Source organism: Balaenoptera physalus (assembly GCF_965194825.1).
Source record: "Balaenoptera physalus genome assembly, chromosome: 1".
Lineage (NCBI taxonomy): Eukaryota > Metazoa > Chordata > Mammalia > Artiodactyla > Balaenopteridae > Balaenoptera > Balaenoptera physalus.
Window position 1 is genome coordinate 37,050,107 of NC_138882.1, and position 24,253 is coordinate 37,074,359.

The window sequence follows — 24,253 nt, forward strand, 5'->3', positions numbered from 1 at the left end:
TAAAATAAACATAAAACCAGAAACAAATTAGATGCAGAAAGCAAACCCCAAGTCTAGAGTTGCTCCCAAATCCACCACCTCAATTTTGGGATGATTGGTTGTCTATTCAGGTATTCCAGAGATGCAGGGTACATCAAGTTGATTGTGGAGATTTAATCCACTGCTCCTGAGGCTGCTGGGAGAAATTTCCCTTTCTCTTCTTTGTTCTCACAGGTCCTGGGGTTCAGCTTTGGATTTGGCCCCGCTTCTGCATGTAGGTCACCTGAGGGCGTCTGTTCCCTTTTGGGAAGTCTGAGGTCTTCTGCCAGCGTTCAGTAGGTGTTGTGTAGGAGTTGTTCCACATGTAGATGTATTTTTGATGTATTTGTGGGGAGGAAAGTGATCTCCACGTCTTACTCCTCCACCATTTTGAAAGTCCCGTCTATATAGTACACTTTTAACTGGGAAATTTCTGGTAGCTCCAGAACAAGACTAGTATTTCTACTCCCCACATCCAACCCCACCACCTCATACAGTTAATTATTTTTCTCTTTACTGTGTTTTTTGTTTTTGTTTTTAGGCAACAGAAAATAAGTTTTATAATAACTGAAAGGCAGGAAAAGTCCTTACTTATTGAAATGAAATGGAGGGTTTCTGGCAGAGACTTCTGATCATCTGCTCTGCCTAAGACTTGAGAGACTATTTTGATATGGTGGAAGGAATTATCTGCCTGATTTCAGGGCTCCTATCTCTGGCTTCTTCTCTTTAGTTACAGCAGAAGCAAGAGACAAGAGGAAGAGAGAGAAGAGCATTAGCCTGGGCAGGCTGCACTCAGGGTCCTAGTGTGGCTCTGCTTACTCAAGAAACGTCATTTCTATAGGTTCCAGTTTCCCATTGTTTAATGACTCAAACAAATGTCAGTTACTGGCTTCTAATTTGTTTCTTATTGTCCTACTATTTTAAAATATTGAGCAGGAATTATTCATGTTAACATGGTAATTAGAACACATTTTTATAATTCCTGTAAACCTGGTACCCAGTAGCCTTCTTGAATACCTTGGTGAGTGCTGTGAAGTTCTGTGGGGAAAGAGATTTTTTTTGGTGGATAACATATAAAGATTGCATATGAAATCTATACTCATTGACCCATCCATGTTTTCTCACATGGTCCTAGTGGGACTATGCTCTGTGGTATACTATGTTTGTTGATATGATCATAGGGATTTCATAAAGGATTTATAAAACACTGATACAGTCTGGTGTTTGAAAGGAGAGAGAATTGTGAGGACAAGTTTATAAAGAAGATAAATTACATGGATCATTTTTTACATATCAAAAATCAAAATTCCTCATGAGACTGTCTTTTTTATCATCAGTTGGAGAAGGACTATGAAAAAGATCATTAGCAACATATAATAGTGATAAGGTAGATCTGATTATGCAAATAGGAAAAAATGTGGGCAAAATACTAAGTGGATAAGAAAGGGTACAAATTTTGTAATATGATACTATGTGAATGTTATTTTTTTTAAAGATTTGTATATTTATTCTGAACACATGATTTGTATGATTTATTATTTGTTAACTTCTAGGATTTCCATTATATAATACAAAGCTATAGTGAACATTCTTTTGCATACATTCTTATGTACTTGTGTAAATATGTATTTAGGTTAACTTCCCAGTAGTAGAATAGCAAATTTGGAAAATATTTGTATTTTTCATTTTGAGAAGTAATTCATTTTAAGAAATAATCTTTTTTCAAAAATAAAAAAATCAAAATTAATTCTATAATTTTGTATTGATGAGACTGGTGAATTGAATCAAATTTATTTTTCCAGGTCCTCATCCAACTACAACTCCAGAGTCAAGTCATACAGGTTCAGTACCTCTTTATCCTACTTACATTGTTTCAAACTTAATAAAGTGATGGGTAAAAAATGATGTCATGTACTAATTTGCATTTTTAAATTATCAATGAAGCTGAATTTTTTTGGTCTTCTTTCACTTATTTTGGTCCTTTGTTCATTTTCCTATGTGGTTTCTGAAATATTTTTCTTGTTGACTTATTAGAGCTCAAGATAAGTTAAATCCCTTTTAACATGAAGAGGAATTTTCTTCTAGGTTTTTTCTTTGCCTTATTTTACTAGTCAGGTTTCTTTTAAGATTTTATGCTATTGAATATAGATTGCTTTTTATAACTTTTAATTATATAAGTAGTATACTAATATAAATTTGTAAAATTTCAAACATTACAAAAGCATACAGAGTAAAAGATTAGTTTTCCACCTCTTTCTCTGGTCTATTACCTAAATTAATCTCTTTATAATTTAGGATGTCTTTTTAATCTATTTCTACACATCAACATTCTTATTTGTGTAGGTATACATATTTTGGCATTTTCTCTTTTTTCTTAACCAAAAATGGCATCATGCTGTTCATATTTTTCTTGCAAATTTTTCCACTTATTGCCTTGAACTGGAGCTGTAGTTAGATTTATTCCCATCTTTTTAAATGATGGTTTTAATATGTACCATATTTCATTTAACCATTCTCTCAGTGGTCATTTATATATGCAGAATTTTTACATTAATAGGTAGTTGAATGTGTTGATCTTTTTCTTAATGACTATGAGTGTTGTGTCTTTCTTATAAAAGCTTCAGGGGTTCTCCGTGCTGAAATCATATAAACATTTCCACCATGTCTCCATTTTGAAATTATATAAACATTTCTACCATGTGATTGTGTGATTGCATTAAATCACTGATTCATCTCACATTCTTTATGGTATATGAAATGAGATTGGGTTCCTCCCCACTCCACCTACCTTCATCCAATGGCGAAGTAGCACCATTTGTTGAATAAGTTGTCTTCTCTCCAACTGTGTTGAAGTGCCAGTTTTTATTACACATTAAATTCATAGGTGATCTAGTCTTCTTTCTGTTCCCTTGAATTCTGTGCATTCCTGTGCCAGCACCAAATTGATGTTTTGATTGCAGTACTATGATATGTTTTAGTATCTGGCAGAACACTTCCTTTTCAGCTGTTCAGGCTACTCTCTATGTTAATTTTTCTAGATCAAGTTCTATTTTATTTTACTGACAGTTTTAACTATTTTAATTGTATATTTCATTGGCATTAAGTATCCACATTTTTGTGCAACTATTACTACTATCTAGCTCCAAAATTTTTTCAGCATCTCAAAATGAAACATTATACCTATTAAACAATAACTCTCCAGTCTCCCTCCCCCCAGCCCTGTTAGCCACTATCTATTTTCTATGTCTATGAATTTGACTATTCCGGGTACCTCATAGACTAGGATTCACTACTGGCTTATTTCACTTAGCATAATGTGTTCTGGCTTATTTCACTTAGCATAATGTTTTCAAGATTCATCCACCTTGTAGCATGTATCTGAACTTTATTCCTTTTATGACTTAAAAATATTCCATTCTATATACCACATTTCCTTTATTCATCCATTTGTTGAAAGTTTCTTGGTTTGGTTCCACCTTTTGGCTATTCTGAATAATGCTGCTCTGAACATTGGCATTCAAGTATCTGAGTCCCTATTTTCAATTTTGGTGGTTATATACATAGGAATAGAATTGCTGGGTTATAGAGTAGCTTTATGTTTATTTTTTTGAGGAACAACCATAGTGTCTTCCAGAGCAGGTGCACCATTTTATGTCCCCTCCAGTGATGCACAAAGGTTCCAAATTCTTAACCTTTTTGTCAGCACTTGTTGTTTTCTGATTTTTTATAAAAGCCATACCAATATATATGAAGTAGTATCCATTGTGGTTTTTATTTGAATATCTAAAATTATTAATCTTTGATCATCTTTTCATGTGCTTATTGGTCTTTTGTATATCTTCTTTGGAGAAATAACCATTCAAGTCCTTTGCCCATTTTTGAATTTTTTAAAAATTTTTTGTTCATAATATATCTTGAATATTAATCCCTTATCAGATATATAATTTGCAGATGCTTCCTCCAATTCTGTGTATTGTCTCTTCACTCTGATGACAGTATCCCTTGTGAAACAAAAGTTTTTAACATTGATGAAATCCAATGTATCTATTTGTTTTTTGTTGCATGTGCTTTTGGTGTCACATCCAAGAAATCATTGCCAGATCCAAATTCATGAAGCTGTCCTCCATGTTTTCTTCTAAGAGTTTTATAGTTTTAGCTTTTAAGTTTCTAGTTCATTTTTGTTCCTTTCTTCTTTTGCTCTCTTCCCTTATGATTTAATTATTATCTTTAGTGTTACATTGGATTCCTTTCTCTTTCTTGTATATGTATCTATTATAGAGTTTTGTTTTGTGGTTCTCATGAGGTTTATATATAGCAATCTGTACATATACATGATTATTTTAAGTTGCTAATCTCTTAAGTTTGAACGCATTCTAACAACCCTGTATTTTTATTCCATCCCACCACATTTAATGTTTTTATCCATCATATTTTACATCTTTTTTTGTTTTGTTCATCCTTTAACTACTTATTGTGGTTATAGATGGTTTTACTACTAGTAGGGCTAGTACTGTTTGGTAGAGCTGGGATCTGAGGAAGCAGGCTGTGGGTCTCAGGTCAAGTGTTGGCCTACTGGTACGTGGGACCATTGCTTGGGAGATCCTGGGGCTAGTGTCAGCCTGCTGGTGTTGTTTTGCCAAAAGCCTTACTTTCAGTTTCAAAGTTCATAGGATTCGCTGGCAAAATAACCACTCTACACTCAGTAAACAAGAATTTAGAGTTTATTGAATTAACAGATATTACAGTATACTAATTAAGAAAATAATAGTATAACTAACTAAGAAAGAATAGTAAATACCGAGGTTTATACATCACTGAATTGGGGAAGCACCTACATCCAGATCCAAGCAGCACTGGGAAGTCCCTTGAACAGCAATCTGGAGTCCAAATTGGGAAGGTCCCAGGTGGTACGTCCACCCCACGGGTGAGACTTCAGTTTGCCACTTGAAGGAGACCAGCTTTTAGCACCAGGCCGCAGGCTGATAGCAATCAGCCTACGTGCAAGTTTGCAGCTCTGGTTATTGTCATAAATGCCTTGGTCTTAACTTGTAAGTCTTGGAATGTTCTTGATCCCCAGGGGCTGGCCAGACCCTCAAGGTGCAAGAAGCCCCATGACTTACTCTCTATCTTATCTAGTGGTTTACAATGTGTGCAGGCGCCACCCCTGCTGACCTGGGTGTAGCTCAGCAGTTTGGCATGCAGCCAGCTTTAGCGTCATTGTCCGGTCAGAGAGAGGCCTTGTGCCACCTCTGAAGCCTGAACAAGACTACTTTACTAGCTTCCCCAACAGGTGGGCAGGGTTGTTTCCTGACTTGGCTAACTGTAGTGTCCAGGGTGTCCCGGAGCTGATGTTGGCCCACTGGTGGGTGGGGTCTGACCTTGGGGAAGCTGGCTTAGGGGCCCAATGTTCCTGAAGCTGAAATCAGACTGCTGGTGGGTGAGGCTAGGGCCCATGGGCTTCTGGGACTGGTGCTGGCCCACTGGTGAGCAGAGCCAGGTGCCAGGGTCTCGTTGCAATATATTGAGCCAGGTTCTGGGCCCTCTGCTGGGCAGGGATGGGTCCCAGGTGGCTGAAGGATCAGGGGTCCTAAGGCAGCCAGCCTCCTTGTGGGTGGGGCTATGTCTTCACTCCAATAACTGCTTGGCCTGGAGTGTCCCAGAACTTGTGCCCACCTGCTGGGGGGGGAGGGTCATATCATGGTTGTAATAAGCTAGAGGGAGGATTCCAAATTGGCATTCGCCAGCACCAGAGTCTTTGTGGTATGAGCTCCCAACAATGGCTGCTGCCACCATCTGTGTCCCAGGATGAGTTCCAGTTGCCTTCTACCTCTCCAAGATCAGCAGAGGATCTGACCCAAGCTCCTTTCAAATTACTGCTTCTGCCCTGGGTCTCAAGAGTGTGAGACATTTTGTTTGCGTCCTTTAAGAGTGGAGTCTCTATTTCTTACAGCTCCCTGGATCTCCCAAAAGTAAGCCACACTGGCTTTCAAAGCCGAACATTCTGGGGGCTTGTCTTCCTGGTGCAGGACCCCTAGGCTGGGGAATCTGATGTGAAGCTCAGACCCCTCCTTCCTTGGGGAGAACCTCTGCAATTGTAATGATCCTCCCAGTTTGTGGGTCACCTACCCAGAGGTAGGGGTCTTGTTTATACCATGTCTTTGATCCTCTTTCCTGTCTCATGTTGGTTTCTTCTTTATATCCTTAGTTGTAGAAGATCATTTCTGCTAGTCTTCAGGTCATTCTCATCCATAGTTGTTCTGTAAACAGTTGTAACTGCTCATTTGCCGGAGGAAGGAGGGGAACTCAGAGTCTTCCTACTCCACTGTCTTGGCAACTTCCCTAGCTCTTAAGTTTAGTTCTTTGATCTTTTTAAATTAATTTTTGTATATATTGTAAGGTAGGTGTCAAAATTCATTCTTTTGCATGTGGATATCCAGTTATCCAAGAACCATGTGTTGAAAAGATTGCCCTTTCCCCATTAAATGTTCTTAGCACCCTTGTGAACAATCATGTGACCATATAAGTGAAAGTTTATTTCTGGGCTCTCTGTTTTTTTTTTTTTTAATTGAAATATAGTTGTTTTACAATATTATATTAGTTTCAGGTGTACAACATAGTGATTTGATATTTTTAAAGATTATACTCAATTTAAAGTTATTACAAAATAATAGCTATATTTCCCTGTGCTGTACAATATATCCTTGTTGCTTCTGGGTTCTCTATTCTATTCTATTGGTCTCTGTGTCTGTCTCTATGTTAATACCACTATGTTTTGATTATTGTAGCTTTTTAGTAAGTTTTGGAATTGGGAAACATGAGTCCTCCCAACTTTGCTTTCTTTATCAAGATATTCCTGTCTACTTCTACTCCCTTGAGATTCCATATGAAGTTTAGGTTTAATTTGTCTATTTATGCAAAATGCATTTTTATATGGTCAAAGGGTTGCATTTAATCTGTAGATTGCTTTGTGTGGTATTAACATCTTAACAATATTAAGTCTTCCAATCCATGAACGCAGGATGTGCTTTCATTTTTTAATGTCATCTTCAATTTCTTTAAGCAATGCTTTGTAATTTTCAGTGTACAAGTCTTTCACCTCCTTAGTTATGTTTATTCCTAAGTATTTTATTTTCTTTGATTCTACTGTAAGTGGAGTTGTTTTTTTTTTTTAATTTTCTTTTTAGACTGTTCATTGGTAGTGTATAGAAATGCAACTGATTTTTGTTTGTTGATTTTGTAGCCTCCAACTTTGTTGAATTAATTTATTACTTCTAACAGGTTTGTGTGTGTGTGCATGTGTGTGTGTATATAATCTTTAGTTTTCCACTTAAAAGATTATGTAATCTGGAACAGAGATCATTTTATTTCTTCTTTCCCAGTTTGGATGCTTTTTATTTCTTTTTCTTGTCTAATTGCTCTGACTAGACAAGAAAAAGAAATTAAATTTTTTTATATTTTGATAGAAGTGGCAAATGGGAGCATCCTGAATTGTTCCTGACTTAAAAAAATTTTTCAGTTTTTCACTATTGAGTGTGATGTTAGCTATTGGTTTTTCATAAATGACCTTTATGATGTTGAATTCCATTCTATTGCAGATCAACTTTTAAATGATGTTTAAGCCATCTTATGCCTTTCAATTTTAAGCAAAATCACATTGAATCCATAGGCTAATTTTGACATTATACTAATGATAAATTTGTTTGCTGTACCACAGAATATTGTCCCAAGAAATGTTAATGGACAGGAAGAAGAATATTTTGACATTGAATATAAATTTATGATTTTTATGACACTACCTTTAAGCATTAATATAATTCATGTAGGAAAAATTAAATTATCAGGGGTTTTGCACAAAGGCAAAAAATCAAAACCTATAAATTTATATATAGGTCTTTAAGCTTTATTATTTTCTTCTTCTACCTTTTTTTATTGTTTCCATTTTTTTTTCTTTTTTCAGCATATCCCAGTCCAAGTGATGAGTTACAGCCTGAACATTTTGAGGATTTAGGTATTATTTTGGTTATAAATAACCCTGCATTATGAAACCCTAGAGTTCTACATGGAACTATTTCAATTATCTGTAATTAAAGAAGAAAAAACATGTCACAAATTGATGATAACTGACATTTTTAGTTTTTTTAATAGTGCAGATCCCATGACAAATATAAGTGGTAGTATATGTAAACATGGAGATAACACAGTTTTCAAGAACTGCCCCAGCTTAGGATTCCTAGTGGGGTGAGGTAACTTTCTTAAATGCTATGGTCATGTGTAGGTTAAAATATATAAAATGTAACTTGCTTCCCATGTGATAGTGTTATTTTGTGATGGAGATTTGTAGATAAATTTTCTTTCTTGTGTATACCTTGTATACACAAGCCTTACATACAATTAGTTGGGTTAGTTTTTTTTTTTTTTTTATAACAGGCGGGGGTAGCACACTTTATGTTGCCTCACATGGTTCACACAATATATGTTAAAAAACTTGGTGAAGTATAGTTGTGACATTTAAATGAAATATAATTATTTCTTGATAAGAAAATGAAGAAAAATAGTTATTACTTTACTTTAGACTAGTAAAGTTAATCTTTGTATAAAATGTACTTTAGGCTTATTATGTTTTCCCTCTGAAAACTGGTCAAATTGCCACTGTGTCAGGTGAATCCAGTAATTTGGTAGTATTATTTATTGCTCTCTGGATAGTCAAAAATGCATGTTTACATTTCTGTGCATAGTTTTCATCCATGTGCCCTGGTGTTTCATTTATAGTATTAGAGAAAATCTCCTTGTAATTAGGACCATGTCTTAACTTGGAGGACAGGGAAATAAGGAGGGGTGATGGTAGATAAGGCATTGTTTGTGAAGACTGAAAATAACATTTGTGTGATAAATTAATAGAACTTTATTATAATTTATTCAACAATCACACTTTTGGGGGAAAAGTATAAGTTAAATTCCTAACAAAATCATAAGAAATAGACTGAATACTGAGCTATAATGGGACAATATGTTTTAAAAAAATTTTCTTCTAATCTAGTGAATTCTAATTGTCCTAACTACCTTTACTAAATAACCTGGTATGGTAGCTACAGCAGACAATGATAATAAGTAAGGTTCCTGTTAAGAATTTCACAAGGTGGATCCTACCCTGGAATCTATTTTGAAGGGTTCTTTGGTCAAAATGACCTGGATGCACTAGCAGTCAAGCTAAAACTAGATTGATAATTTTTTTTCTTTGCTGTAATTACAGCTGATCTGATCAAATTAAAATGCAACAACTACTTGGAAACTCCTATGTGCTCAGTTATCTTCAAACTTTTCATTTTTCGCAGATGGAGCACTCATTGTTGCAATTGTTCTTTCTGTATGTAAGTATTCCAAACTTTGATACCGCTTAAATCAAGATATTACTCTGAAGAAGTGCATTAAATTTTTTAAGTGATTTTTCAGTTTCTTTAGGTTTTATAGTGTGAAATTAAGTAAACCAGTTTAGGAAAACATGACCTTTTATATAATATACTACCCTGTATTGGTGATTGTATATTCTCTTATATTCTATACGTCCACTTACTAAAAAACCCTAAATAATACATATTGTTTCAAGATGCTTCGCCATACGAGTTTGCGTCCCAAGTATGCTTTGGATAATTTTCTAAATTAATCAAGGACTCCTCTGCCTTATTGTGAACTGTTTAATTGATTCCAGGGAATTGGATTTAGACAGTGAAGAGACCAGATAGAATAAAAATCTGTATGTGCTTAAATAAAATAACATTTTCTGACCTTGGAAATCTAATCAACACTTATTTCTTCTGCTAGATTTTGAATCTTGGCATTGATTTTTCAGTTACATGTCATTTGTTTCCTGGTTTCTTGTAGTTGCTGCCATTGCAATAGTTGGTGCCTGCCTGTACAAATTTTCCACGAAGTGGAGAGAGAGGGTACATTAAGGCATGTTTCTTTAATTTATTAGTCCTTCTCACTCTTAACATAGTTTTGTGCAGTTTTGTTTGTACTCTATATTACATGCCAACTTTTAAAAAAATGTGCCTGCATGTATATGCCATTCGGATTGCATTTCTTTACTAAAAAATATTTTCAGCCTCTTTTAATATCAACTCAGCAAGAGTAATCTGTGCAGGTCGCTTCATCTATTATGATGTAAGAAAAATTTCTGTGGGATTTGAAGTTTAAGTGCTGCAGCAAATCATGGACTGTTATGGGGCCTTCCCTACCCTAGATGTATCCTACTGCCTAGCTAGAACTAATAGCTGAGATTAAATTTAAAACCGTTCACTTTTAACTTTGAAAGCTGTAATCACTGAAATTTTTATGATGAAAGTTTCATTTGTCTGAATAACTTAAGTACTTGTAAGAAGCTGCATAGGTGTCTACTTCAAGTACCCAGTTTGATTTATTTTCATTTACAGATGTTATTTATACAAGTAAAACTGGTGAATTAAAAGCAACACTATTTGATTTTTCTTTTATGTTCTCTTAATTTACTAGGTGGCAGTAAAACTGATGGGGTTAAACTAAGTTGCTGAGAGGGGTAAGATTTACAAGTCACCTCATTAATTTTGTCTGTCTTTTTATCTATATAAATGGAAAAAAGGAAGGAGGCTTAGATTTTTTTTAAGTACAAATATTTATCTTCTAAGGAGAATAGGGTTTTCTAATCAAGCTTAAATTTTAATGAAATAATTTACAACTTAATGAAAGACTTAGAATAAATCATGGAGCATAGACTAAGATTAGGTGCTTTGAAATTTCTGATTTTTAGTGATTTTTCCGCCCTATAATTCTTTGGAAATAGTTTTGAAATCAAACTAATAATTTTAAGACTTTTGGAATTCCTGGTTTATTTGTGGTTTTAATATCTAATTTCTATATTAAAGACTGGGCTTGGACTATGTAATAAAAATACCTTCTTCACTCATACAGAGCTCAAACTTTAAAAATTTTTTTTTGTTATCTTTTTAAAGTTCCCACAATGCATTCATTTGAATCTTAAACTTTATATTTATAGAACATATAATATGCACATTTGATTTTTCTATCAGCAGTACATTTTTTTAAATTACGTATACACAGCAGTCTGAATAGAAAATTCTATCGGTGAAATATTTTTAAAGGTCCAAAAGGCTTGTGTAGAAATAACCTCTAAAGAAGCGAAACAAAATAGCTTTCTGATCCTCACTCTCCTTCTTTGTTTAAAACATCCGTACACCAAAATACTTAAAGGTTCTCGAACAAGTATTAACCAAACTCTCTCTACATACCAGTTAATGAGTCTTTTAAAGCCGAACAATTATCTGAGCATCGCACCACAGGTTAAAGTTTCAGTAGCGTTAGAGATATGAGATCCCATTTCTAATGAGTTCCCAAGAGATGATGCTGTTGGGCCAGGACTACACTTTCAGAAACCGGGGTGTAGACTATTACTGATGTGCCCATGCTCTTTAATTTTGAAGAAACACCATCAAGCTTACTGGGAAATGTTTCACCTGTTTAAGGTAATTAGATTTTTAAAAGACTGTTCATCTATGTGTACACTTTTCAAAAGAATGTGGGGTAATAACCTAGCTTTAGTTTGCTTTTCTTTTAAAAAGGCAAGTATTTTTATTATATTCTTTGCACTGTTTGTTTAATGTCCATGTTTCTCCCCCAAATTGCTTTTGTTGTTCATTTAAATTATGATGAAAAATGGTCACAAGGTTAAAGTACTCTACTATAGTTTCCTGTTTCTTAGGTCTCAACTAAGAATAGAATAGGATCCCAGTTGGTCTGATGGGCTCCATCTACACCCTCCTTCCTTTTCCCTTCCAATCTCCTTTCTTTATTTTTTATCTTATTTATTTATTTATTTCATTTATTTTTGGCTGTGTTGGGTCTTCGTTTCTGTGCGAGGGCTTTCTCTAGTTGCGGCAAGCGGGGGCCACTCTTCATCGCGGTGTGTGGGCCTCTCACTATCGCAGCCCCCCCCCCTTTTGCGGGGCACAGGCTCCAGATTCGCAGGCTCAGTAGTTGTGGCTCACGGGCCCAGTTGCTCTGCGGCATGTGGGATCCTTCCAGAGCAGGGCTCGAACCCGTGTCCCCTGCATTGGCAGGCAGATTCTCAACCACTGCGCCACCAGGGAAGTCCCTCCTTTCTTAACTAACTCTTCTACCATACTTTCCAGACTTGGAATCCATAGCCTTCACCCTTTCTTTTGCTATTGCATGAGTCCTATTTTGCATGTCCTGGCTGTGTGGTTCCAAAAACCAGATGCCCTTTGTTTACATAATGTTTTCACTTACTTGTAGTGATTTTCTTTCACAGATGAATGATTTTCTTTACTCCAGTTAAATTATCACTGGATAAGTGAGAGTTTGCTAAATTCATCAGAATTATTCCATAATTTATGTATTTTATAAACTGGGACAAAATATTTTTTCTTTTTTCTATTAAGAATATTTATTTGTTATAAAATTTTTTTAAATATTAAAATTTATTTTATTGAAATATAGTTGATTTACAATGTTGTGTTAATTTCTGCTGTACAGCAAAGTGATTCAGTTATACACATATATACATTCTTTTTCATATTCTTTTCCATTATGGTTTATTACAGGATATTGATAGTTACCTGTGCTATACAGTAGGGCCTTTTTGTTTATCCATCCTAAATATAATAGTTTACATCTGCTAATCCCAAATTCCCAATCCATCCCACCTCCACCTCCCTCCCCCTTGGCAACCACAAGTCTGTTCTCAATGTCTCTCAGTCAGTTTCTGTTTCATATATTTATTTTAGATTCCACATATAAGTGATATCATATGATATTTGTCTTTCTCTTTCTGACTTACTTAAATTAGCATGATAATCTCTAGGTCCATCCATGTTGTTGAAAATGGCATTATTTCATGCTTTTTTTATGTCTTAGTAGTATTCCATTGTATATATATACAGTATCTTTATCCATTCATCTGTCAATGGATATTTCGGTTGCTAACATGTCCTGGCTTTTGTGAATAGTGCTGCTACGAACATAGTGGTGCATGTATCTTTTTGATTTATTGTTTTATCCGGATATATGCCCAGGAGTGGGATTGCTGGATCATAGGATAACTCTATTTCTAGTTTTTTGAGGACCCTCCATACTGTCTTCCATAGTGGCTGAACCAATTTACATTCCCACCCACAGTGTAGGAGGGTTCCCTTTTCTCCACACCCTCTCCAGCATTTGTTATTTGTAGACTTTTTAATGGTGGCCATTCTGACTGGTGTGTGGTAGTACCTCATTGGAGTTTTGATTTGCATTTCTCTGATAATTAGCAATGTTGAGCATCTTTTCATGTGCTTCCTGGTCAACTTTATGTCTTCTTTGAAGAAATGTCTATTTAGGTCTTCTGCCCATTTTTCGATTGTGTTGTTTGTTTGGTTTTTTTGTTATTGAGTTGTATGAGCTGTTTGTATATATTGGAAATTAAGCCCTTGTTGGTCACATCATTTGCAAATATTTTCTCCCAGTCTGTAGGTTGTCTTTTTGTTTTGTTTATGGTTTCCTTTGTTGTGCAAAAGCTTGTAATTTTGATTAGGTCCCATTTGTTTATTTTTGTTTTTATTTATATTGCCTTGGGAGACTGGCCTAAGAAAACATTAGTACAATTTATGTCAGAGAATGTTTTGCCTATGTTCTCCTCTAGGAGTTTTAGGTGTCATGCCTTACGGTTAAGTCGTTAAGCAATTTTTGAGTTTATTTTTGTGTATGGTGTGAGGGTGCGTTCTAACTTCATTGATTTAAATGCAGCTGTCCAACTTTCCCAAAACCACTTGCAGAAGAGACTGCCTTCTCTCCATTGTATATTTTTGTCTCGTTTGTTGAAAATTAATTGACTGTAGATATGTGGATTTATTTCTGGGCTCTCTGTTCCGTTCTATTGATCCATATGTCTGTTTTTGTGTTAATACCATGCTGTTTTGATTACTATAACTTTGTAGTATTGTCTGAAGTATGGGAGGGTTATGCCCGCAGCTTTGTTCTTTTTCCTCATGATTGCTTTGGAAATTCTGAGTCTTTTATGGTTCCATATAAATTTTAGGATTATTTGTTCTAGTTCTGTGAAAAATGTCATGGGTAATATGATAGGGATCATATTAAATCTGTAGATTGCTTTGGCTAGTATGAGCATTTTAACAATAGTAATTCTTCCAGTCCAAGAACATGGGATATCTTTCCATTTCTTTGAATCATCTTCAGTTTCCTTTATTAATGTTTTATAGTTTTCAGCATATAAGTCTTTCACCTCCTTGGTCAGGTTCATTCCTCAGTATTTTATTTTATATGTTGATGTGATTTTAAAAGGGACTGCTTTTTACATTCCCTTTCTGATATTTCATTGCAACTGATTTCTGTATGTTAATCTTGTATCCTGCTACCTTGCTGAATTGTTTATCAGTTCTAGTAGTTTTTGTGTGGAGTCTTTAGGATTTTCTATATGTAGTATCATGTCATCTTCATATAATGACAATTTTACCTCTTCCCTTCCAATTTGGATAAATTGTATTCCTTTTTCTTGTCTGATTGCTGTGGCTAAATCTTCCAATACTGTGTTGAATAGAAGTGGTGAGAGTGGGCATCCTTGTCTTGTTCCAGATTTGGGCAGCAAGCCTTTCAGCTTTTCATCATTAAGTATTATATTAGTTGTGGCTTTGTCATAAATAGCTTTTATTATATTAAGATGTGTTCCCTCTATACCCACTTTGGTAAGAGTTTTTATCATGAATCGATGTTGAATTTTATTAAATGCTTTTTCTGCATCAACTGAGATGATCATGTGTATTTTGTCTTTTCTTTTGTTGATGTGGTGTATCACATTGATTGATTTGCATATGTTGAACCATCCTTGTGACCCTGGGATGAATCCAACTTGGTTGTAGTGTATCATCCTTTTTATGTGTTGTTGGATTCAGTTTGCTGATATTTTGTTGAGAATTTTTACATCTATAATCATCAAAGATATTGACCTGTAATTTTCTTTTTTGGTAGCGTCTTTGTCTGGTTTTGGTATCAGGGTGATGGTGGCTTCATAGAATGTCTTTGGAAGTATTCCCTCCTCTTCAATCTTCTGGAAGAGTTTGAGAGGATTGATATAAGTTCTTCTTTGTATGTTTGGTAGAATTTTCCTGTGAAGCATTTGGTCCTGGACTTTTGTTTGTAAGCAGTTGTTGCTTTTTTTTTTTTTTTTTTTACAGATTCTATTTCACTTCTAGTGATCGGCCTGTTCAAATTACCTATTTCTTCTTGATTCCGTTTTGGTGGGCTGTATATTTCTAGAAACTTGTCCATTTCTTCTAGGTTGTCAAATTAGTTGGCATATAAGTGTTCATAGTATTCTCTTCTGGTTTTTTGTATTTCTGTGGTACCAGTTGTTATTTCTCCTATTTCATTTCTTATTTTGTTTATTTGGGTCTTCTCTTTTTTTCTTGGTGAGCCTGGCCAGAGGTTTGTGGATTTTGTTTACCCTTTCAAAGAACCAGCTCTTTGTTGGTGTTTTGCTACTTTTTTTAACCTCTATTTTATTTATTTCTTTTCTGATCTTTATTATTTCCTTCCTTCTGCTGATTTTATGTTTTGTTTGTTCTTCTTTTTCTAATACTTTTAGGTGGTGGATTAGATTGTTTATTTGAGATTTTTCTTGTTTTTTGAGGAAGGCCTGTATTGCTATGAACTTCCCTCTAGGAACTTCTTTTGCTATATTCCATAGATTCTGGATGGTTGTGTTTTCATTCTCATTTGTCTCCAGGTATTATTTAATTTCCTCTTTGATTTCATCATTGACCCATTTGTTTTTTAGTAGAATGTTATTTAGTCTCCATGTAATCATTTTTTTTTCTCGTTTCTTTTTCTGTGGTTGATTTCTAGTTTCATGCCACTGTGCTCAGAAAATGGGCTTGAAATAATTTCTAGACTCTTAAATTTGTTGAGGCTTGTTTTGCGCCCTAGTATGTGGTCAGTCCTAGAGAATGTTCCATATGCACTTGAAAAGACTGGGTATTCTGGTTTTTTTGGTCTTAAAATTTTTCTGGTCTTAAAATTATCAATTAAGTGTAACAGTTTATTATATCATTTAGGATCTCTGTTGCCTTATTGATTTTCTGTCTAGAAGATCCGCCCATTGATGTGAGTGAGGTGATAAAGTCTCCCATTATTATTGTATTCCTATCAATTTTTCCCTTTATGTCTGTTAATATTTGTTTTATGTATTTGGGTGCTCCTATACTGGGTGTGCATACACTGATGAGTATCCTCTTCTTGCATTGTTCATTTTATCATTATATAGTGCCCTTCTTTATCTTTCCTTATGGCCTTTGTTTTAAAGTCTATTTTGTCTGATATGAGTAATGTGATCCCCACTTTCTTGTCATTTCTGTTTGCATAAAATATCTTTTTTCATCCCATCACTTTCAATCTATGTGTGTCCTTTGCTATGGTGGGCCCTGCCCTTCCCTCCGCTTGCACTCATTAACAGTGAGGTTTCAATGCCTGCAGAACACCCACTCTGAGCACACCAAGAGTCAGGTTGTTATGCGGACCCTGCCCTTCCCTGCATGTGACCCTTAACAATGGCACTTCACTTCTATGGCAGGCCTGGGTTTCTTCTGTATACACCCCCAGGTTGTGGCCATACCACACTTCAGCCCCTTCAGACTGTCTCTGCACAGCCAACCTCAGTCCTCCCCCTGGCTCTGTCCTCTAAAGCCAAGTTTCATCACCCAGGTCCCATGCGAACCAGTGGATGCACATCTCAGGCTGGGGAGTGCAGGGTGGTGGCATGGACCATCTGTGCAGGTCTCTGTCTGTTCTGCCTGCAGCAAACTGGTTGGTGCCCTCTCCTCCAAGTGTTTGAAGCTCCCTTTCTGTCCCAGCCAATCTCCCCACCAGTGAGGGGGCTTCCCAGGGTGCAGGAACATTTCCTCTTTCAAAGCTCCCTCCCAGGGTTGCAGGTCCCCTTCTGCTTCCTTTTTTTTCCTTTCATTCTACATAGTTACATGGAGATATTTTTTGCACTTTTAAGTGTCTGAGATTTTCTTCCAGCGTTTTAAGTAGGTATTCTGTGAGAATTGTTCCACATGTAGATGTATTTGATGTATTTGAGGGAGGAGGTGAGCTCCACGTCCTTCTATTCCACCATCTTGATTGGAGCCCCTTATTTGTTATAACTTAAAACTACTTTAATGTTATATTAATAATGACTGATCCAGAAGCCTTGTAATTTTTAAGCTGTCTGTTTTAATAAATCTTCTTAAAATTTTTTTGGATTTAATAAATCCAGTTCAGGTGCTGGGAGTATAAGCCATGCAGCAAAAACTTGAAGGATCAAATTAATTGGAACATTTTTCTACCTGGCACACTCTTCTTGAGCAGTCAACAAACTCTTCAAAAAATTTTAGACAGAAACTAGTAAGCAACAAAGATTTTTTGATTAGTTGAGAGAGCACATGTACAAAATTTAGATCTATTCCAGGAAAATGAAAGGTTATATAATAAGTTGTACAGAGATCCTCCCTCAGGTGAAAGCAATTGTGCCACAAGAAGAAACTGTCTTCAATGCAAAACATCCATCTGAAAATGTATGATGTCATAAAATCGATTTCTGAGACAATATTACATGGAATTAATACATGGTCTGTGTATTGCCTCAAATTCTAGGGTGCTAAAGGCCAGGACAATTTCTCCTCAAACAATCTCATTGTTTGAGGAGAGTTTAGATTATTCACTTGAGGCTAAGTGCTTTCAGGGGTAAACAGATTGCACACAAATTTAGAATCTGCTTATCTGCTGGATGATCTATAAGACTTCAAAGGTAAAGTAGCTCCTTGCACCAAATTCCTGTTTCAAGTTCCTAATGAGAATCAGGAGAGCCATAATTTATGAACCTAATTGTCAGCTTACTTCCCTTCTCCTCTACTCTTGATTTTATCCCATTTTTATGCCACTCTTGCTTCCTTTTGGTTTGACATCACTATTTTATTCAGGCCTTTTCCCTTCCTCTGTTCAGAATATACCTAACTGGTTAGAGCCACAGGCAAGTATATTTTATTTCTTTCTGAGAAGAGATGAGAGAAAAGTTTGCTTTTATCATTAAAAGGTATCTGCTTTCTGTTGCATTTCTCTTCAGAGATGTCCTTTCTTCTGAAAAATATTCAATGAATATTTAGATATCAGTAATCTGAGCTAAGGTAAGTGGGCAGTAGACATACAAGAGGACACTTGGATTTCTGTCCCCTTTGCTAGATTATTGATATTTCCTCATGCCTTCCCTGTTTTAATGTAAAATAATGTGCATTGACAGGCTCTTGCTTTGATATAGGTGACAACAGAGTAATGTCCCCCACGTCCTTTTGTCAGACTGTCTACCTCCTCTACCTTCTAGCAGCTATGAATCCAAAACATGGGGGAATTTTTTAGCCCAATGAGAAATAATCACAGAATCTGTTCATTTTAAGTTCAGAGAGGAAAATTGTTCTTTGATACAGCCAAAATACATTTTACTGAAGTTTTTAAAGAAATTCACTTTCAACTTGTAAATATTAAGTCTGTAAAGGCATCTATCTGTTTCCCTGACCAGGATATTTTTAGCATATAAAAGAGATACCACCACCAAACAAAAAATCCTCAGATTTTGGAAAATCATGAAGTGCACTGCTTTAAGCCATTTAACACCTTCTACCTTCTGTCTCTGAATGAAATGAATTGGAATTTCATCTTTTGTGCCAGAATGTGTGTCTGCAAAGCTGGGAAGAGGAGATATGTTTCCCACCACTTATAATGTGAGGTACTACCCTAGGTTACAGTCACAAGTTTGGGAGCAGATTCTACAAAGGCCAATAAGAAGGGCAATTTCTTAGTAAAAGCAAAGTGGTGACTTTGATCACAGGGGCAAAGGGGAAGACAAAACATGCCAACTAGAATGGTAGTGTGGGCCTACCCAGCCCTAGGTATCTTCTTGGTTCTCTTAGGATTCCTTTGAGTCTAAAGCCAACCAGGAAAGTAGTTTTCAGATGGGCCATGAGGTTCAAGTTGTCTATAAATACTTGAAGTTAACTTAATGAATGCTGAAGGTAATATCACATAGATGTAATTAGTAATTCACTTTCACATTTTAATCATCTTCAAATAGCTTCGTTTTTATATCAAATGAGTTGTTTCCTTAAGTTTATATTAAAGCTTATTTATCTTTGTCAAACATTGGATTTCTATTTAAAATTCTACTTAAAGAAAAGCGTTTCACTACTACAGAAAAAAATAAGTATTGTTCCAAAAAATAGAAAAATATAGTGGTCTTGGAGGATTCAGTGACAGGCCTAAATATTGAATCATTCTCCGCAGTATTCTTGAGGAAACTGCTATATAACAAATATTGTGCTGTGACAGTGCTGGTTCATCGTGACGCCTCCCCCACCAAGAGAAATATTAATCTCCAAGATTAACACGGTTAGCTCTTTCATGGGGTAGGTACCCTGAAGTGTTTGCTGGGGCAGGCATACTGTAAACAACCGACTGGTCCATATTTGGTTGTAGTCTGTCTATTGTAGTCAGTTTCCTAAGCAGGGACTGGAACTGCATTATCCAGCTCCAGAGTCAGTAGCCCTGAGTGGCTGCCGAGGACGTCAAAAGTGGATCATGCTACGTAAGATGAGCTTGAGTGCACACTACACACCAGATTCAATGCCTTAGTGCAAAGAAATGTACAATCCGTGGATACTGGATTAAGTAAAAATATTAAAACTAATTTTCCTGCTTCTTTTCCTTTTTTTGATGTGGCTTCTAGAAAATTCAGAATTACCTGTGTGACTCGCATTATATTTCTATGGACAACGCTGGACTTGAATAATAGGTTTTAGAAAGCTGCCTGTTGTTACAAAAAAAAAGTGTGATGTGAGTTTCAGTTACTTAGGAGAGTCTAACCAGAACACATGATTTCCTTGACAGTGAGGGGCAAATGAGGCATTACTTAACTTGAACACTCTTGGACTCATTACCTTTTTAAAGGTTTCATCTCAGAGCCACATTTTAAATTGCAATATTAGGAAGACATGTGTTTCTCTCTAGTCTTTCTCATTGGCCCTAAATTAAGGGAATATTTACTAAGTATATGCGACTGCTCTATTTCTTGTTTTGGAGGTTATCATAAATACAACACAAGGATAGAAAAAGGTTTCTGGAGTGAGACTGGTTGAGCATTTGAAATTACTTAAAAAGCGTTCTTTGTTTCCTAGTTCAGTGACTCTTACTACTATAAATGCAGTTTTTTTAATTGTCCATTTTCTAACTGAGCTCCTGGAATTTAATTTATGTACTTAATTATGTTCATCTCTGATGCTATCTTTTTACCTTACCTTGTAGGGAAACAGAGGTTAGTGCTGCATCCACCACCTACCAGAATAAATCACCCACTCCAGCAGAGAAGACACACTAAATGGTTTCCATAAATCCGTGTATCTGTTTATCTTTTGATTCTGTTAAAATGTTAAGATCTACAGTAAATTTGTACAGCTACTATGAAAAACAGTATGGAGGTTCCTCAAAAAATTAAAAATAGATTCACCTTATGATCCAGCAGTTCCATCTGGGTATATATTTGAAGGAAACGAAACCACCATGTGGAAGAGATAACTGCACCTCGCTGTGTGCTGCAGCATTATTTACAATCACCAAGACAAGGAAACAAACTAAGTGTCCATTGATGGATGAATGGACAAAGAAGATGTGGTTTATATAAACAGTGCAATACTATTCAGCCATGAAAAATAAGGAAATCCTGCCATTTTTGACAACACTAATGGACCTTGAGGGCATTATGCTAAGTGAATAAGTCACACAGAAAGAGACAAATATTGTATGATCTCACTTATATGTGGAATCCAAAAATCCACATTCATAGAAAAAGAAAGCAGATATTTGGTTGCAAGAGGTGGGGGTTGGGAGGTGGTGGAGGAATTGGGTGAAAGGAGTGAAAAGGTACAAAATTCCAGATATAAGATAAACAAGTACTAGGATATAATGTACAGCATGGTGACTATAATTAGTAATGCTGTATTGTACACAGTTGACACTCTGTATCCAACGGCTCTGCATCAGCATCCTTGGATACAGAGGGCCAGTGGTGTTATGCCATATTATATAAGAGACTTGAGCATTTGGATTTTTAATTGCAGGGGAAGGAGGTGGGGATTGGGAACCAATCCTCCTCAGATATCTGACTGCATTGGCAATTTGCTAAGGGAGTAGGTCTTAAATGTTCTGATCACAAGGAAGAAAAAAAAAATTTTGGTGACTACGTGAGGTAATAGATGTTAAAAAAATTTATCATTTCACAATGTATACATTATCAAATTATGCTATACACCTTAAACTTATTCAGTGTTATACAGGCATAACTTGTTGTCTTGTTCTTCACTTTGTTGCACTTTGCAGATATTGCATTTTTTACAAATTGAAGGTTTGTGGCAACCCTGAATCGAGCAAGTCTATTGGTGCCATTGTTCCAACAGCATTTGTTCATTTCAGGTCTCTTTGTCACATTTTGGTAATTCTTGCAATAATTCAAACTTTTAAAATTATTATTCTATTTGTTATGGTGATCTGTGTTCAGTTATCCTTGATGTCACTACTATGACTCACTGAAGGCTCAGGTGATGTTCAGCATTTTAGCAATAAAGTAATTTTTAATTAAGCTATGTAGATTGTTTTTTAGACATAATGCTTTTGCATTCTTAATGGACTACAGGATAGTGTAAACAGAACTTTTATATGCACTGGAAAAACCAAATAATTCATTTGACTCACCTTATTGAGATAAATCGCTTTAATGCAGTGTTCTAGAACCAAACCCACAATGTCTCCGAGGTATGCCTGTATGTCAATTATGTCTCAGTGAAACCAGAAGGAAAAAAATGATCTACAAAAGTTATTCTCTGTTTTCTGTCACTCTCATGTATGCAAATGTTAAGTAACAATACTAACATTTTACTGTGGCTTAAATGTAGTCATCATCCTTTATGCTTCTCTGAAACATGTAGGAATTTGGAATTGAACATCTTGCTTATTTTCCTTTAAATAACACTTGTATTTATAGGGCAGGTCAACACAGTATCCCTGGTAGTATTAAAGTGAGAAAATGTGGTTTTTAAATAAAATCTCCAGACTCAGAGAAATATAATTGAAAATGAAATTAATTAATTAAAATTCATTTGTAAAGAAAGTGATTTTGAAATCTTTTCTATTCAAAGATTAAAGCCAACTCTTAAGATGCATTCCTCAACAACCACAAAATGTGTTTATATATTGTTTACTATAAGAAGCTTTACAAATGTGTGTACACTACTTCAGCCCTTAGGCATTAAAAACAAGAACACTGAATATTGGGAATTTGAACAAGCTTGACTTCCTTCACTAAGAATATCACTGGAAAATACTCTTACAGTTTAGTAGGTTAAAATACTATTTTAAAAAATGTGTAACGTCTTGGTGATTTAGAGAAGCTATACAGTCTATGTCTGGCATTTGTTCTTCACCCCTTTTAATAACAATTAGCCAGTCTAAAAAATCAAGAAGAATTAAGCATCAGTTGCATGCTTCTGTACAAAGTTAGAGGGCTCTAACACCCATAGCAGGAATGCCAGCCTGGGAAAAGTGAACACTGTGGGCTTGTAGTTTTCTTAAAAAGAATTCCACTCTTTAAGAGAGTTAGAGTCTGCTCTAAATTCTGGCTATAGGTGGTTTTCTCTCCCCACTTGAATCTTTACTCAAGTTGCATTAGAATCTGAGTCTTTGAGGGCTCCTCACCTCATCTGTAAAGGGCAGAGTAAAAATGAAGCTCCTTATTTCAGAAAAGCGAACTTAACTTTGTGAATTTGCTGTAGGTCATGCAAAGGGACGGAAAGAAGAAAGAGCTCAGTAGCTCTTGACGCTCAGGTGGGACAGATCTTAGCCCTCTTCTCTGTCCTCACATCAGGCAGCGCCTCCTTCAAATGAGCCAGCGGCCAAAGAGGACGGACTGCTGCTCTAACTCAAATTTACATTTTTACATGTTTTGCTTCACACTTTTTTAGTTACAGCACAAATTGGGCCAAAGAAACATTGCCTCTAGAAGGATATGAATGAGGAATCAAGGGTGGACCAGAGTAAATATTGCTTTACTCCCTAAGGACATGTTTGTAAAGCCCTGTAAGTGGTCTTTCTCTTTGTAATCTCGGGCAAGTCACCTTAGGAAGATAATTCTGAACAGAATAAATTCAGGAGTTCTGAAATATATAGAGTAGAAGTTTTGCTGTACCCACTTTCACACGCTTTTCAAGAATGCAGCACTTGCTTAGAAACAAGGGGTGGCTGTAAGTACTTATTTTTTAGAAACCCTCAAGGAGGTATTTTTCAACCAGAGATTATTATGCTTACCAAAATTAATTGACTTTCGTGGTAGTTTCCACTTCAAATTTAGTTTTTCCAATTTAATGTATTTATATGTGAGATTGAAATATGTGTGCAAATATAAATTATGTTCTCTTTGTCAAATATTAATTTGTCAATTACTTAAATATATGGGGAAACCATTTTTTCTCTAGAAATGTTTGTTTAAATGAGAGAGGGAAAAGTGTATTTGAATTTAAAGCTTTCTTAAAACTGCAAGAATGTATCCCCAGTGAAATGAGAAGTCTCATGTCTGTATTGTTCATTTTTTGAGAATTGGTCCTTCAAATGTATTAAAAAAATAAAATGTCATTATGGAGAAATTTCATTTGTGATAATGCATTTATTTCCAGTGTATTTTATCTCAAATAGGAGTACGCTTCTAATCGGGGCCCACCTTCTGTAAGAATTCCCCTCCAACAATCACCATTCCTGCCCCTCCCATCTCAGAGCCTTAACTTAAACACATCCAGGCTTCTCCCCTCCCCAGCGGTCACATGCCTCCCCTACTCAAAGGTGCTCAGTCCTACCTCCGTTACCCACAGCATAAAGTCCATTTCATGAAGATACTTGAAAGCTTTCTACAGTTATTTCCCAACTTTTCTTCCCAAGCCTTCTCTTTCTGCAACACTTCAGAAAACCTGCTCTCAGTCAAGCCAGACCATCCGTCCTGTGCTCTCTGCTGTATTCCTGGTTCACTATTGGCTGAAGCGCCTCTGGTCTTGTCTGATCCCGGGCATCTTCCAGGGCCCAGCTCACAGAGCCCATTCTGTGCAGC

At 35.8% G+C, this 24,253-nt stretch overlaps 2 protein-coding genes across 2 annotated transcripts in view; both read left to right on the forward strand.

The window, feature by feature from the left end:
• Nucleotides 1-23,798, forward strand: part of LOC309647494 (membrane cofactor protein-like) — a 53,430-nt gene extending 29,632 nt beyond the window's left edge. Inside the window, exon 6 of the mRNA XM_082434915.1 lies at nt 1,821-23,798. Coding sequence (XP_082291041.1) covers nt 1,821-1,909 — 89 coding nt within the window. The 3' untranslated portion in view covers nt 1,910-23,798. The remainder of the gene's footprint in view (nt 1-1,820) is intronic.
• LOC309647379 (membrane cofactor protein-like) overlaps nt 1-24,253 on the forward strand; it is a 212,086-nt gene that overhangs the window by 44,434 nt on the left and 143,399 nt on the right. The window lies entirely within an intron of this gene.